Source organism: Zonotrichia leucophrys, chromosome 10 (genome assembly GCF_028769735.1).
Source record: "Zonotrichia leucophrys gambelii isolate GWCS_2022_RI chromosome 10, RI_Zleu_2.0, whole genome shotgun sequence".
Lineage (NCBI taxonomy): Eukaryota > Metazoa > Chordata > Aves > Passeriformes > Passerellidae > Zonotrichia > Zonotrichia leucophrys.
The window spans coordinates 19,064,206-19,081,727 of record NC_088180.1 but is presented as its reverse complement, the minus strand read 5'-3'; the positions used below and the strand labels follow the sequence as shown (position 1 = coordinate 19,081,727).

The window sequence follows — 17,522 nt, the reverse complement described above, 5'->3', positions numbered from 1 at the left end:
AACTGAGGAGAAGAATTTTTCAGAGAAGAAGAAGCTGCTGGAGCAGAAAGAAGTCATTTCCAGGCATCCCATGATTTTGCAGGGAAAGCAGAGAGTTGGGCAATCAGAACTCTAATGTACTGAAACTTGAACAGGGAGCTTGGGAGCATAGCAAAAAAATGGCCTTCCCAAGGCGTGGGGGAAAATTCAAAGTTTGCTGTGGGATCTCAGCCCCTCAGGACTGAGGTGTCACCGAGAGCACCCTTGGGGGGCTCGGGAGTCCTGGAATGTTCCAGAAGTGTCTGGTGGCTGCACTTTGATCCTACACAGGAGACGACACCTGTATGAGGATAGGAGGGTTTCACCGGGGTGAATGGTGAAGGGATTGGTTAATTAGAGAGTGAGACACAGGGTTTAGGATTTCTGTACAGGGGGGTTTAGAGAAGTAAGATGGAGGCATTGGGGCGTGTCCTGTCCTTCTTCTTCTTCTTCTTCTCCTCCATCTTCTGGGTGATGGTGGCACTTTGGGATTGGTCATTACTGAAAGTGCACTGGTCAATAAGGGTGAAAGGTATTGGGGAAAAATGATAAATATTGTACACGTAACTATGGGTATAAAGATAGGTGACCGCCCTATGAGTGTGCTCATGGCTGGCTGCTGAGCAGAGCTCTGTCGGGCCGAGAGAAAATCTTTTAGATAAACAATTAATAAACATAAAGACCGAAAGAAGAACTGAAGCCTCTTCTCGTCCTTTGATACGCGGCTGCCCCAAGGCCACCCCGGGCCTTTCCAGGCCCTTCAAACAGCCGAAAACCGGACAGTTTGCCACTTGGAAGGCAAAACATGGCTGAGATTTCCCAGGAAAAGAGGGAATTCTGGGGGGAGGGAGCTGCTGGAGCCAAAAAGGGAGGGAAAGGGGCACAGAGTGCTCAGAATTCACTCTCAGCTGGGATTTTAGTGCCAGAACCTCTCCTGAGGCTGAGCACCTTCCCCAGGCTGGAATTTCCTCCTTAAAACCTTCCCCAAACTGAAATTCCCTCCCTAAAACCTTCCCCAAGCTGGAATTCCCTCCCCAAAACCTTCCCCAAACTGGAATTCCCTCCCCAGCTGAATCCCTCCCCAAGTTGGAATTCCCTCCTTAAAACTTCCCCAAGCTGGAATTCCCTCCCCAAACTGGAATTCCAAACCTTCCAAACTGAATTCTCTTAAAACCTCCAAAATCCTCCAAATCTCCCCAAGCTGGAATTCCTAAACCTCCCCAAACTGGAATTCCCTCCTTAAAACCTGGAATTCCTCCTAACTCCAAGCTGGAATTCCTCCCCAAACCTCCACTGGAATTCCTTAACCTCCCAACTGAATTCCTCCCAATGAATTCCTCCCAACTCCAGGGTGGAATTCCCAAGGATCTGGGGAGACAAAAGAATCCCAAAAAGCCACCTGGAGCATGGAGGGCCAGCTGGGAGCTGGGAAGGAAATCCCGAGAAGAGGGGAGGAGACCTAAGGATGGGAATGTTCTCCTGAGAGAAGATGGAATGCTAGAGATCTAAGGAGAAGGAGTTTCTGAAGGAAAGGGCAGGAAAGTTCTCTGAAGGAGACAGGAATGCTCAAGATCCTAAGGAGAGCTGGAAGTTCTGGAAGGGAAGGATAGGGATGTTCTCTGAAGGAAGATCAGGAGCTCAGAGACTAAGGAGAGTGGAATGTTTCCTGAGAAGGAAGATCGGAATGTCAGAACCTAGAGAGCGGGAAGTATCTGAGGAGGGGAGATGCTCTGGATCCTAAGAGAGCTGATGTTCCCGGAGAGGGAAGGGAATTCAAGACCTAAAGGAGAGCAGAATGTCCTGGAGAGGGGAGAGCAGAGATGCTCTGAATCCTAAGGAGACTGGAGGGACGGACACAGGAGGATCCAGGTGGATGGGAAATTGGTGGATTTGAAGGATCCGGCTGATTCTGAGCAGCCCGGGAATGTCTGGTGGGATTCAGCTCCCTCCCCACCCAAACCAGTCTGGGATCCTCTGGATTCCCCCAAAATCAGCTCTGGCTGCTCCCAAACAGGGCTGGGCTCTCCCAGGTCATTTATGGGAATTTTGGTCCTTCTGGACCACAGGGAAAATCCCCATTTTTACCCCTCCTGCCCACTCATTTCCTTTGAAAAGAGAAGTTCAAGGATATTTTTTCCCCCTTTATCCAAATGGTTCTGTGGCCATCAGTTTCACCCTTCCCCTCCTGCAGGAGATTTCTATTAATGGGATATATTTATATTTATATTTATATTTATATTTATATTTATATTTATATTTATATTTATTTCTATTTCTGGGGACGCAGAGATTTCACACAGCCCTACCTACACAAAGGCACATCCATCTGCCCTGAAAAACACAAACCACATCTTTAAATCCTCCATGAACATTGAGCCTGCAGCTACAATGAAACTCCTCTGTGAGGAGGGGTGAGGCAGGCTCCAGATGAAAGTAGATTTTGAAAAATTTTTAGAGCCCAGGGGTTCATTTTTAATGAGCCGTTACTTTAAGTACTGCATAAAAAATACAAGAAATTGATAGTCCATTTAGCCTGCACTATACCTAATGCAAAAGTCATTAAGATGCATTATTCTTAATGTTTCTGATATGATCAGTAAGTGAACAAGTCTTTTTTTCTTTTTGAAGTGGAGCCTGCCCACGGATCTGGTGTGAAACCACCTCCATTCCATGCAGAATATCAAAAATTGGAATTGAACACGGGGATGAGGCCCAGCCAAACACTGTGGGACAATAAAACACCAAAAAATATGATAAACAGAGGGAAAAATGAGGATTTGTGGCAGTGCACTCACATAGGACAGCATGGCCTTCATCTCCTCGTCGCTCCTGACCGTGATCCGATCGCCATCCTCATCCTCATCTGCAGAGAAGGCACCAGGTCAGCAAGGGGAGGGGACAGGGACAATCCTGGCACAGGCAGGGCTTCACCTGCACTGCCAGCAGCAAATAAAACCAAAAACTGAACGAGAAACTGCACAAGGACTCTGAAATAATAATGTAAAAATTGTGTGTTATCTCCAAGTACTGATTAACAAGAATTGGGATTTTCGTCCTAAAAGGGGCACAGAGTGCTCAGAATTCACTCTCGGCAGGGATTTTAATGCCAGAACCTCTCCTGAGCTGAGCACCTTCCCCAAACTGGAATTCCCTCCCCAAAACCTTCCCCAAACTGGAATTCCCTCCCCAAACTGGAATTCCCTCCCCAAGCTGGAATTCCCTCCCCAAAACCTTCCCCAAACTGGAATTCCCTCCCCAAAACCTTCCCCAAGCTGGAATTCCCTCCCCAAAACCTTCCCCAAACTGGAATTCCCAAGAATCTAGGAGAAATAAAATCCAAGAATTTGGAAAAAAAAACCAAAAAAAAAACCAAAAAAACCCCAAGAATCTGGGAGGAAAAAACAACCCAAGGAATTCAAATTGTGTGAGAAAAGGATTTTGTTCATTCTGCCTGTGGAAAGGTAATAATGGGAAAAAAAAAAAACAAAAAAAACACCCCCAAAACAAAAACAAATTATATTAAAAAAAAAAAACACCACAAAAAAAACCAAAAAAACCCAAAAAACCCACAAAAAAAAAAAAAAAGAAAATTACAAAAAACACCCAAAGCAATGCAAAAAAGTAAAACATAAAAACCTCAAAACTGGAGTTTCAAACAGGAAGAGAGCTACTGGAGCAGCACACATCCACCAGAGGGATCAGAGGGAAAGCAGGAGAGGGATGAATTTATGGATAAAAGCTCTGGGGAGAGGGAACAGGCTGAGCTGGGACCACTGGGGAAAAAAGGAAAATTCTAGCAAAATATTCTGAAAAAAATCCACATTATCCCTTTGAAATGATTGAGGAATTAACTCAGTTCCCAGCTGCAGAATTCCTGGTGGTGGTACAAACAGAAGGAATTGAAAATATGCGGATGAAGAGACAGAGAAAAATAAAAATTAATCCAAATTAACCAGAAGAAAATCTGCCCTGAGCTCCTTTAGCATCCCAAAAACGGATCCAGAAAGATTTCCAGCCTTCCCTCCTTGCCCAGAGCGCTCAGATCGGATTTTCCAGCACGAACCAGAACTAAAAACTAAAAAAGGGATGGGGTGGGATGGGGATGGGAATGGGGATGGGATCCATGGGAATGGGATCCATGGGAATGGGATCCATGGGATCCATGGGATGGGATCCATGGGATGGGATGGGATCCATGGGATGGGGATGGGATCCATGGGATGGGGATGGGATCCATGGGATGGGGATGGGATCGGGATGAGATCCATGGGATGGGATCCATGGGGATGGGATCCATGGGATGGGATGGGATCCATGGGAGGGGATCCATGGGATCCATGGGAGGGGATCCATGGGATCCATGGGAGGGGATGGATCCATGGGATGGGGATGGGATCCATGGGATGGATCCATGGGAGGGGATCCATGGGAGGGGATGGGATCCATGGGATGGGATGGGATCCATGGGATGGGGATCCATGGGATGGATGGGATGGGATGGGATGGGATGGATGGTGGATGGGATGGGATGGATGGGATGGGATGGGATCCATGGGGATGGGATGGGATCCATGGGAGGGGATGGATCCATAGGAGGGGATCCATGGGGATGGGATGGGATCCATGGGAGGGGATGGATCCATGGGGATGGGATGGGATCCATGGGAGGGGATGGATCCATAGGAGGGGATCCATGGGGATGGGATGGGATGAGGATGGATCCATGGGATGGGATCCATGGGATGGATGGATCCATGGGATGGGATGGATCCATGGGATGGGATGGATCCATGGGATCCATGGGATGGGGATGGGATCCATGGGATGGGGATCCATGGGATCCATGGGATGGGATGGGATGGGATCCGTGGGATGGGATGGATCCGTGGGATGGGGTGGATCCATGGGATCCATGGGATGGGGATGGGATCCATGGGATGGGGATCCATGGGATGGGATGGGATGGGATGGGATGGGATGGGATGGGATGGGATGGGATGGGATGGGATGGATGGGATGGGATGGGATGGGATGGGATCCATGGGATGGGGATGGGATCCATGGGATGGGATCCATGGGATGGGGATGGGATGGGATCCATGGGATGGGATCCATGGGATGGGATGGATCCATGGGATGGGATGGGATGGGATCCATGGGATGGGATGGGATCCATGGGATGGGATGGGATGGGATCCATGGGATCCATGGGATGGGATCCATGGGATGGGAGGATGCTGAGGGCCAGATGCTGGCACTGGGGCCTGGAGAGCAGAGGGAAATCTGCATTTGGGAACACCAAAACAAAACCCACAAAAATCTGGGTTCACCCTCACCCCCACCTGAGGCAGCCATGGAGAACTGAACTCCAAGCAGGAAAATCCAGGGGGGAAAAGGAAAAAAAAAACCCTTTAAAAGCATCAATATCCATAACATATTTGAGATGGCAGTAAAGTGCAGGGAAATGGGCTCAGCAGCTGGGAATGACAGACTAGAGACTCGCAGGGAAGGCACAGGAGCAGATGTTGGGAGGCAGAGCAAAAATTCCCAATTTTCCAGGAGACTCCTGCACATGGCACTGCTGCTGTGGGCGCTGCCCTGATGGAGCATGAAGTTCACACACAGCTCGTGTGGGATAAAACACAAATGTTAACAGCAAATAAAGTGAAAAAAAACCATAAATGGCAAGGCTCTGGAAGCTCAGGTGCACAAAAGCAGGGCAGGGAAAACGCCGAGTTTCAGAAATAAAAATTGCATTTTCCTCTCTCAAAACAAAGGTGGGAAAAGAAAAAGAGCATTAAATAGGACTGGAAGGACCATAAATCAATATTTCCTTTGATTATCCACAGGCAGAATGAGCCCCAAAGCTCTAAAAAGGGGAGAAATAAAAATAAAATGATAAAAATGAAAGGCCCCGTCCCAAATCTGCTCTGTCCCCCCTCACTCAGATCTTGCCATCCCCTCCATCCAAAGGAAAACAGAATAAAAATCATAATTTCCTCTCATCTCAAAGGAAAACAGAAGGAAAAATACAATAAAAATTAAAAGCTGCTCCATTTGGAAGAAAACTCCAATTTTTCAGTATTTTATCCCCTGGGAAAAAAAAAAACCTCCCATTTTTTCAGTATTTTGCTCCCCTTTGCAGCTGACTGCTCTCCAGACAGGACAATCCCCCAGGAACCCCTTCAAAAATAAAAATAAACAGGGTTTAAAGAACAGATATTAACCTAAATACTGGCTGGGAGGGTTGGAGGATTCCCATTTTAGGCTGAGACCTACAGGTAGTTTATACTTTTCATTTAATTTGAGCAATAAAACTGCACTGAGGAGTAAGAGCATGGTAAGGTCAGGCTGGTAATTAAAGCTGCTGTGTGGAAATATTCCAGATGTGATTAAATAATAAAATATCGCTTGCTTTAGTGCCATTATTAAAGTTGCATTAATGCATAAATATTTAACCGTGACGTATAATGAATATCGCTTATTTTAAAATAGTAAATAGAATCAGAATGTAAGAAGAACAACACAAAAATTATTTATTTGTTTCAGTTACAGCCCAGCAATGTGACAAAGGAATTGGCTGACAAAAGTCACACTTACACTCAAATGCTGTGGTGGTTGCATCTGGCAAAACTTGACCAATGACATCCTAAAAATGCAAAAAAATTCATTAATTAAACATCAAATGGGAAGAGCATGATTTGCAATAAATCTCTTTAATCCCTCCCCACTGCCCCAGAATAAAGAAGATTTTAGGGCACAACACAAACCTGCTCCCATCACGATGTTTTTCTCCTCCCCTCCAGGAAAACTCTTTTCTTCCCAAATAATTCCCCCCTAACTGCAAACAGCTCTCTGCTCCTGCAGGTGAAAAAATCCATTTTTCCCTTGGGTTACAGAAAATTGGCACCTCACTGACCAAAACCAGCCATCAACAGAGCTTTAGGAATTATTTTTGTTGCTTTAAAAATCCCATTTTCTGCTGTTTGGAGCCTCAGCTGGGATCTGAACTTCTCCAAAACTCAGGAGAATATTGAATATTCAGATATTGGGGGGATCCACTGGAAACCCCCAATGCAGCTCCAAACACCAAACACAGAAACATCTCCAGTTCCAATCCCTGCTCCAACTCAGCCTTTTTTCAGATATCAAAGACAAACTTTTATCATTTTTTTAGCCAAACCACACCAATGCATTCCCACACCTCTGCTCCAACCCAGATTTTTGTTGCTGATACCAGAGAAGAGCTTTGACCATTTTTCAGCCAAAATTTTCACTTCCAACCCAATTTTTAATTTTTTTTTTTTTTTTTTTTTGTGCTGGGACCAGAGAAGAGCTTTGATTATTTTTTCCCATTTTTCCAGCCAAACCACACCAATAATTCCATTTCCACATCCATCCTCCAACCCTGATTTTTTTGCTGATACCAGAGAAGAGCTTTGACCATTTTTCAGCCAAAATTTCCACTTCCAAACCCTCCTCCAACCCTGATTTTTTTTGCTGATACCAGAGAAGCTCTTTCATCATTTCTCCAGCTTTTATCATTTTTTCCAGCCAAAACACCTCAACATTTCCATTTCCAATCCATCCTCCAACCCACCAAAAATTGCTGGTACCAAAGAAGAGCTTTTACCATTTTCAACCAAAATTTCCACTTCCAACCCATTTTTTTTTTCAGTTTTTCCCATTTTTCCAGCCAAACCACAGCAACATTTCCACTTCCAATCCCTGCTCTAACCCACCAAAAATTGCTGGTACCAAAGAAGAGCTTTTACCATTTTCAGCCAAAATTTCCACTTTCAATCCCTGCTCTAACCCAGCAATTTTTTGCTGGTACCAAGAAGCTTTTTTATCATTTTTTCCAGCCAAACCACCCCAACATTTCCATTTCCAATCCATCCTCCAACCCAGCCATTTTTGCTGCTACCAGAAAAGAGTTTTCACCATTTTTCAGCCAAAATTTCCACTTCCAACCCATTTTTTTTTTCAGTTTTTCCCATTTTTCCAACCAAACCACAGCAACACTTCCAGCTCCACATCCCTGCTCCAACCCAGATTTTTTTGCTGATACCAGAGAAGCTCCTCTATCATTTTGCCAGCTTTTTTTGTTTTTTCCAGCCAAAACACCCAAACATTTCCATTTCCAATCCATCCTCCAACCCAGCCATTTTTGCTGCTACCAGAAAAGAGTTTTCACCATTTTTCACTTCCAAAATTTCCACTTCCAACACAATTTTTTTTTTGCTGGTACCAGAGAAGAGCCTTTACCATTTTTTCACTTTTTCCCATTTTTCCAGCCAAACCACAGCAACATTTCCACTTCCAATCCCTGCTCCAACCCAGCCATTTTTGCTGCTACCAGAAAAGAGTTTTCACCAGTTTTCACTTCCAAAATTTCCACTTTCAATCCCTGCTCCAACCCAGCAATTTTTTGCTGGTACCAAGAAGCTGTTTTATCATTTTTTCCAGCCAAACCACACCAACAATCCAATCCATCCTCCAACCCAGCCATTTCTGCTGATACCAGAAAAGAGTTTTCACCATTTTTCAACCAAAATTTCCACTTCCAACCCTATTTTTTTTTTCAGTTTTTCCCATTTTTCCAACCAAACCACAGCAACACTTCCAGCTCCACATCCCTGCTCCAAGCCAGATTTTTTCTGCTGGTACCAGAGAAGCTCCTTTATCATTTTGCCAGCTTTTTTTGTTTTTTCCAGCCAAAACACCCCAACATTTCCATTTCCAATCCATCCTCCAACCCAGCCATTTCTGCTGATACCAGAAAAGAGTTTTCACCATTTTTCACTTCCAAAATTTCCACTTCCAACACAATTTTTTTTGCTGGTACCAAAGAAGAGTTTTTACCCTTTTTCCAGCTTTTCCCATTTTTCCAGCCAAACCACAGCAACATTTCCATTTCCAATCCATCCTCCAACCCAGCCATTTTTGCTGCTACCAGAAAAGAGTTTTCACCATTTTTCAGCCAAAATTTCCACTTCCAACCCTATTTTTTTTTCAGTTTTTCCCATTTTTCCAACCAAACCACAGCAACACTTCCAGCTCCACATCCCTGCTCCAACCCAGATTTTTTTCTGCTGGTACCAGAGAAGCTCCTCTATCAATTTTCCCAGTTTTTATAATTTTCCCAGTTTTTATCATTTTCCCAGCCCCTCAGGAGCCACTCCAGGGCACGGCCCCAATGCCCAGCGTGGCTCTGCCCTCCCTGGTGCCCCCCAGGAAAAAATGAACTTTTGGGAATGAATGAAAGAAGCCCAGGATTTATGGCAGGAAAAACGAAATATTAAAAATTCTGTGGCACAGAAACACAATTAATAAAATGTGAAAGCAGCACAGGGGTTTCCACAGAGCCAACTGAAGCAAGTAATAAATACAGAACTTTCTGGTGGTGTCTTGGATGGGGAAAATAAATCAAGGAATGCGATTCGAACTATTAACGGCACACCAGAAATGTGCAGTGTGGATTAATTGTGGAATTGTAAATTTGTAGAGGCAAAAAGAAGGGAAAAAAAAGCCACCAAAATATTTCCACGTTGATAAAAATTCTTCCATTCTGCAGGGTTTACCAGCCTCAGTCAAAAGCCACTATTGCTAATAAGAAATCAGTCTTGACTGTACTAATTATTTCTAAATCCATTCATTTAAGCACTGGAAATTCCTCAGCAAACACACTTCAACTCTGCCAGATTTAAATGCTGGTAAATGCTCATCTATGGGCACAGAGATGCTTCTAAGAAATTGATTTTAAAATGGTTTAAAAACTGCATTTAAATTTAAGGGGGTGTGGAAAGTTCAGAGGCAGCTCTGAGACCCCAAAATTCTGCTTGGAAAACTCCAAATATCCCAAAGCTCTGAAATAGGGATTTTAAAAATAAATCTTATTTTCCTGCACCCTTCCAGAATCACTTTTTCTGTGTATTGAGGCTTCTTTAATAGCAAGCAATAATCAAAAAGTAATTAATAACTAAGTGATAATCAATGAGTGAATTACACACCCCAACTCCTGCACTGAATAAACAGCAAAGCTTGGCCCAGCTCTCAATAATTCCATTAAATGAGTGTATCTGAGAGAAACCAGGCTGGCAGGGAAATCCCATCACTGTGAAATTCCCAAAGCGGCTGCAGCAGCTCCAGCCCATCCCAACCCCAGACTGAGCCAGGATTAAAGGATTATTCCAAATTTCAAAGGATTACACGTGCACAGGGCACGTTCTGCTATCACAACAGAGATCGGGAGCAATAAAATACTCCCACTTGGGAGCAGATTATAATATTATATATAATAAACATATATTTTTATTTTTATATATAACATACATATATTATATATTTATATATAATATATATACATATATACTATATATATTATAATATAATATATGTTACATATTATATACATATGTTATATATTATATAATATATATTTTATAATACAATATATAGTATATACCATATATATGTTATACAATATAACATATATAACATATATATGGTACAAACTATCTATATATTATATAATATATAATATATAATACAATATATTATATATAATATACATATATTTTTATTTATATATAATATATGTATATATTTTATATATAATATATATACATATATATTATATATAATATACATAATATGTTTTATATTATATACATATGTTTTACATTATATAATATATATTTTATAATACAATGTATAGTATATACCATATATATGTTATATACGATATAATGTATTTTTATTCTAAAATATATAAGATATACTATATATAACAGTATATATGATATGATACATATGTTATTCTAAAATATATATTATATATTATATGATATATATTATATATTACATAATATATATTATATATTTTAAAATATTATCCACTTGCTGAAGTGGGTTTATGTAAGTGATACAGAACAGAAAAGCCCCTAAAAATGAGGGGAAAAATCAGGGAACAGCAGGTGCAAGAGGAACTCCAAAACCAAATCTGTTCTCTGAGAAAGCAGAAAATGTGAAACTCTGCTCGAATGCCAGGGTAAATATTGAAGGCACAGCTCTCACATTCCAATTCAATTTGTTTTATCTCACTATGACAATGTGAAGTTACCCAGAATTAACACCAAGTGCTTAAATACCACTGACAGGAGGAATGCAGACAGCTTGAGGGGAAAAAAAAAATGAGCTTATTGTAATTCATTTAGTGGGGCCTTAAAAATAAAGCTATTTACTGGTAACTCACAGAGCTGATACACACAGAACTTATTGCAAGTGACACCACGAAGAACAGCTCTGAAAATGAGGATGGAAATAAACCTGCACACCAGCCTGAAACGCTGCACTCACTGAGAAGCAAAATTAATAAAAATCAGCTTAAAAACCACCTGAAAATATAAAATAATAAGAATAATTTCACCAGCCGGAAAGGTTGCAAGGCTACACCCACAGGGAGGCAAAATCAACAAAAATCAGCTTAAAAATCACCTGAAAATATAAAATAATAAGAATAATTTCACCAGCCTGAAATGCTGCAACGCTACACTCATTGGGAGGCAAAATGAACAAAAATCAGCTTAAAAATCATCTAAATATATAAAATAAAACCTCAAAGATAATTTTATGGGGCTTTCTGAACACAGAGCAGCCCCTGGGACCCACCTGGAAGGAGGAGGAGCCCGAATGTGCCCTCAGGGGTGCAGGCTCTGGGACATTGCCCTGGTTTGGGGCTGCTCCCAAACGCGGCTCTGCAGCTCCAGCAGGACAGAAAATCCCAAAAACCCCTTGGGACAGGGGCACAGGGATGGGATGGAGCTGGGGAGCCCCACAGGGATCGTTCAGAGCCTGAGGAACATCCTTGGATCGCTGCTCCCCAGGGATGGAGCCCAACGGGGAACACCTGAATCCTCCCCGGGCTCTTTAATTGATCCTGCAGCAATCAAACCCCTGAAACCACCTGGAGCTGCCAGGTGGGGACACACCCAGCACTCCTCAGTGCATTGGAGCCTTATTTATTTATTTTATTATTTCATTTATTTCATTGAATTCCTGCATTTATCTGACAATATTAAGTCCGGGTGAATGCTGTGATGGCACCTCCTGAAACACAACCAGCAGCACCTGAGTGCAGCAGCCTGACAGGGGATAAATGAAATTCTCACCAGCAGCACAGGTGGGACTGATGAGAATGACTGAGGACAAGAACTGACTGAGGACAAGAACTGACTGAGGACAGGAACAGCAGCCCACTCCAGATCCTCTGTCACCCACTGGCCACGGTGCCTCTACTTACTTTTAAATAACCAACCTGAATTTACAGTAATTCTAGGATGGCAAAGGAGAGACCAAGAATCAGGGGTAATTTCACTTTATTTTGGGGAAAAAAAAGCCAAAAACAAACAAAAAACATGAAGCAGAGTTGGAGAAAACCAGGCCCATTTTCTCCACTTTTGTTTAAGGGCACAGAGGGTCACCACAGGTTTGTGCAACCACCAAGGGGAAAGTGCACCTCCCAAAAACGTCCCTGGTCTGTCAAAGGGGCTGCTCCCACTCCTCCATCTACAGAAAGTCATGAATAATGGTAAATGTTGGGGAAATGACAGCTGGGATTTCTGTTATCCCTCCCAGTTAGCTCTGCAACCAACACTGAGCATCCTCCAGCAACCCAACCCTCCATCCCCACGTGTCCTTTCCACAGGATCAACACTTTCAAAGACACCTGCAAAATCCCTCTCCAGAGTTAAGAACAGCAAAAACAGAAGTGAAAACTGAGCGTGCGCCCGAGGGGTGCTGTGGGAAGGTTTTCTTTAGAGAAATGGGGACACACAGAGCCCTGGGATGTGCTGGCAGGTGAGGTGAGGGCAGGCTGCAGAAAGCATCACCTGCACCCTGAGCTGCCCCTTGGGGCAAGGACACGAGTGGGAAGGAGTGGGACAAAAACCCACTCCCATTTCTGAGTGGGATAAACAATAAACACCCACTCCCATTTCTGAGTGGAACAAAAACCCACTCCCATTTCTGAGTGGAACAAACACCCACTCCCATTTCTGAGTGGGATAAACTCCCATTTATGTGTGGGATAAACAATAAACACTCACTCCCATTTCTGAGTGGAATAAACAATAACCCATTTTCTGAAATGGTACATAACACTCACTCCCATTTCTATGTTGTGGGATAAACAATAAACACTCACTCCCATTTCTGAGTGGGATACACAAACACCCACTCCCACTTCTGAGTGGGATACACTCCCATTTCTGAGTGGGATAAACTCATTTCTGAGCAGGACAAGCACCCACTCCCGTTTCTGAGAAAGCAGAGCATCCTTGTGTGCAGATGGACAAAAAGCCACAGCAGGGAAGGGGCTGAGGGCCAGGAGGCACAGCAGAGCCCCGGCCCGGGAGGGGACACGCCACACGAGCAGCGGTGGGCCCGCCTCAGGAGGGGACACGCCACACGAGCAGCGGTGGCCCCGGCCCAGGAGGGGACACGCCACACGAGCAGCGGTGGCCCCGGCCCAGGAGGGGACACGCCACACGAGCAGCGGTGGGCCCGCCTCAGGAGGGGACACGCCACACGAGCAGCGGTGGCCCCGGCCCGGGAGGGGACACCCCACAGGAGCAGCGGTGGCCCAGCCCCGGCACAGAGCCCACACTTCTCCTGAGCAGGGAATTCCTTCCCAAGGCCCGGAGGAGGGGATGCCCTGACCCGGAGTGTCCCTGCCCAGGCAGGGGAGCGGATTTGGGCACTCCAGAGGTTCCCTCCAGCCCAAATCGGGGCACGATGCCCCTGCCTGGCACCTGCTCATCCTCCCGAAACCTCGCAACGCCGGCGCTGGCCCGGGACGGACAAAAAACACCCTCCCGTTAAACATTCCGCCAAAACACACCCCAAAACATCTCCTGTCATCCCGGGAGGGATCCGGACACCCGGGGCGCAGAGAACCGGGCATGGTGGCATCTCCTGATGGCCGGCACGGGGGTCCCGGTGCCACCCCCCGGATAAGGAGCGGGGTCCCGCTCCCGTCCGGACTCACTCACCAGCACATCCCTGAAGAGCAGCTGCGGCGCGGAGTGCACGGTCCAGTCCACGGCGGCTCCGTCGGGGATCTTGATGCGGATGACGAGCGCCTGGCTGTCCATGGCGCCGCAGGGGCCGCAGAGCAGCCAGAGCATCCCCGCCCCGCGGGCTCACATGCTGCGGCCGCCGGGCCGAGCCGGGCCGGGCCGGGCCGGGCACAGCCTGCACCGCCCTCCCGCAGGAAGGAGCCGCTGCCCCGGAACCAAAACGCAGCCCCGGGAGGAGGGGATGTGCGGCGGCGGCGGGAGGAGGAGGAGGAGGAGGAAGGGGAAGAGGGAGGGGAGGCGGCGCCATGGGCGGGAGGAGGCGGGCCCGGCCCCGCGGTGAATTGCGTTCCTCTCTCTGTGCCTCGTGTTTTGACAGGAAAAGCGCCGTTAAATGGCACATCCAGCCGGGCCGGGATTCCCGCTGTCCCATCACAAACACAAACACAAACTCAAACACAGGCTCCGGGCCGTGCCAGCTGCGCTGCCAGAACCTGCCCGCGGAGCTGGGGCACTCACTGCCCCTGAAGTGCCCGGCGTTGTCCCACTGTGGCACTCGGGGACACCGCGAGGGCGATTGCGGTGCTGGGTGAGGGTTGGGGGCTCCGTGCCCGGCTCTGCCCATCCCTGCCTCGGTGTCCCTGCGGAGCAAACTGGGAATGGGCACTGGGATTGGCTCTGGGGCAGCGCAAGGCCTGCAGGAGCAGGTTAGGGAAGGGCTGGGGGCAGTTGTCCAGCAGTGTCACACACGCCACAGCTCCTACACTTTACAGCTCTCCAGGGTTGATAGCCAGGTACAGTTCTCTGAGTGCCAGATGGGACAATTCCCAGGTACAGTTCTCTGAGTCCCAGATGGGACAATTCCCAGGTACAACTCTCTGAGTCCCAGATGGGACAATTCCCAGGTACAACTCTCTGAGTCCCAGATGGGACAATTCCCAGGTACAATTCTCTGACTCCCAGCTGGGACAATTCCCAGGTACAATCGATCCGATGGACATCCCAGTACGTCCTGGTGCCAGACAATTCCCAGGTACAGTTCTCTGAGTCCCAGCTGGGACAATTCCCAGGTACAGTTCTGAGTCCCAGATGGGACAATTCCCAGGTACAATTCTCTGAGTCCCAGATGGGACAATTCCCAGGTACAGTTCTCTGAGTCCCAGATGGGACAATTCCCAGGTACAGTTCTCTGACTCCCAGCTGGGACAATTCCCAGGTACAGTTCTCTGAGTCCCAGATGGGACAATTCCCAGGTACAGTTCTCTGAGTCCCAGCTGGGACAATTCCCAGGTACAACTCTCTGACTCCCAGCTGGGACAATTCCCAGGTACAGTTCTCTGACTCCCAGCTGGGACAATTCCTTCCCAGGGGACAATATCTCTGAGTCCCAGATGGGACAATTCCCAGGTACAGCTCTCTGACTCCCAGCTGGGACAATTCCCAGGTACAGTTCTCTGATGTCCAGGTACAGTTCTGCCATCTCTGAGTCCCCCTGTCTGTCAGGGATGCAGCTGAAACCAGCCCGGTCCAAACCACGATCCATCTTCCTGATGAAAGAAAATCCCTGTCCAGTGTTTTGACAGCTCTGCCATCACAAAACCCCAAATTCAGCTTTTCAAACCAGCTTTTCACTGCCACAAGTCACAGGGAAGGCTCTCTGCTCCGCACAGCTCTGCAGCATAAAACAATCCATTTCTTTTTTCTTTTTTTTTTTTTTTTTTTTTGAGAGAACAGCATTAATCTCAATTGTGGGCTATTGATCCGTGCATTTTATCACACTCTCTCACATTATCATCTCTGACAAACTGGACTATGTGAGTTATTTTATCAATTTAGAGGGGGGGAATGGGAGGTATATTTAATTCCTGAAACGTCTTCAAGCTTCTTCATATTCGGATTCTACTTTGTTTGAGCTTTAGGAAAAAAAAAAAAAAATTCAATGGCCATTAACAGAGATAAATTCTCTCTCTGTTCAATAACTTTATAATTTAGTTCCTATACTAAAAATTAATAGAGCCCCAGCTCCTAAGGATCTAAGGGACTGGTGGTGCCCACACAGACATTTCTGCTCAAATGAACCTTTTACCTGCAGTCCCTGTGTACCTCTCACTCAGCTCCATTTCAATCAGAGTCATTTTCTATTAAATTTTAAAGAATAGGACACAAAATGATGGAATTTCTATAGACCTGCAATTTTTCTAAAATGTCTTCTTCATTTATGAGACTATGGGGAAAACCAACTCAATTTGCCAAATTTGCATAAATATTACGTCGATTTTCCAGGGCTAATCACAACCTTAATCCCCCATTCTGATTTGTGTAATCAAACTTGAGGGGTTTTTATATCTTAAGAAGAACAGCACATCGAGCACGTATTTATTGATACAGGTTTGGTTTTGTCACAGGCTTCTTTAAAACCCAAATTTAATCCGAAATTTTCATCTGAAATACGCCATTTGAAGCAAATGGTTGATATTTGTTTTATCATGTTGCAGAAGTTTTGCAAACTTGAAGGGTTTTTATATCTTAAGAAGAACAGCACATCGAGCACATATTTATACAAGATACAGGTTTGGTTTTGCCATGGACTTCTTTAAAACCCAAATTTAATCAGAAATTTTCATCTGAAATACGCCATTTGAAGCAAATGGTAGATATTTGTTTTATCATGCTGCAGAAGTTTTGCTATGAGATGTCAGCAATATTTATATATTATTCTTTAATAATATTTATATATTATTCTTTATATATATAAAGAATATATATATTCTTTATATATATTTTATTTATATATTATTCTTTAATAATGGGGGCAAATTGCTGTTGGGAGAACAAAATCCTTCATTTTTTAATCTAACATATTCTTGAAGTTCTGCATGTGAGTAGCCCAAGAATCTCCCCTGTAAAAAGTTCAAGTTCCCAACAGAAGGATTCCAGAATCTCCATTAAAAATAATTTAAATCATTAAAAGCCTGATTTTCCCCACTAAATGCAGACCATACATATCTATATGTGGTTTATAACCACATATCTAAAACGACTGTTCACCCCCGAGGGAACAGCAGCCAAAATCCCCAAGGAACGAGGTGTCAGTGCTGTAATTAGAGGATGGTGAGGGCCACATCTTGCCTAAATTGGGGTTTGTATCGGTGAGGGGGTGTCGGATCTCAAGATCTGAGTCCTGAGGTGCCACCGAGACCACCTTGGGGGGCTCGGGAGTCCTGGAATGTTCCAGAAGTGTCTGGTGGCTGCACTTTGATCCTACACAGGAGACGACACCTGTATGAGGACAGGAGGGTTTCACCGGGGTGAATGGTGAAGGGATTGGTTAATTAGAGGGTGAGACACAGGGTTTAGGATTTCTGTACAGGGGGGTTTAGAGAAGTAAGATGGAGGAATTGGGGCGTGTCCTGTCCTTCTTCTTCT

At 45.1% G+C, this 17,522-nt stretch overlaps 1 protein-coding gene across 1 annotated transcript in view; it reads right to left on the bottom strand.

The window, feature by feature from the left end:
- Positions 1-14,330, bottom strand: part of MAP2K5 (mitogen-activated protein kinase kinase 5) — a 138,197-nt gene extending 123,867 nt beyond the window's left edge. Inside the window, exons 1-3 of the mRNA XM_064722149.1 lie at positions 14,073-14,330; positions 6,619-6,667; positions 2,814-2,881 (exon numbers count right to left, since the gene is read on the bottom strand). Of these exons, the coding sequence (XP_064578219.1) occupies positions 2,814-2,881; positions 6,619-6,667; positions 14,073-14,207 (252 nt within the window). The 5' untranslated portion in view covers positions 14,208-14,330. The remainder of the gene's footprint in view (positions 1-2,813; positions 2,882-6,618; positions 6,668-14,072) is intronic.
- Between the last annotated feature and the right edge of the window lie 3,192 nt (positions 14,331-17,522).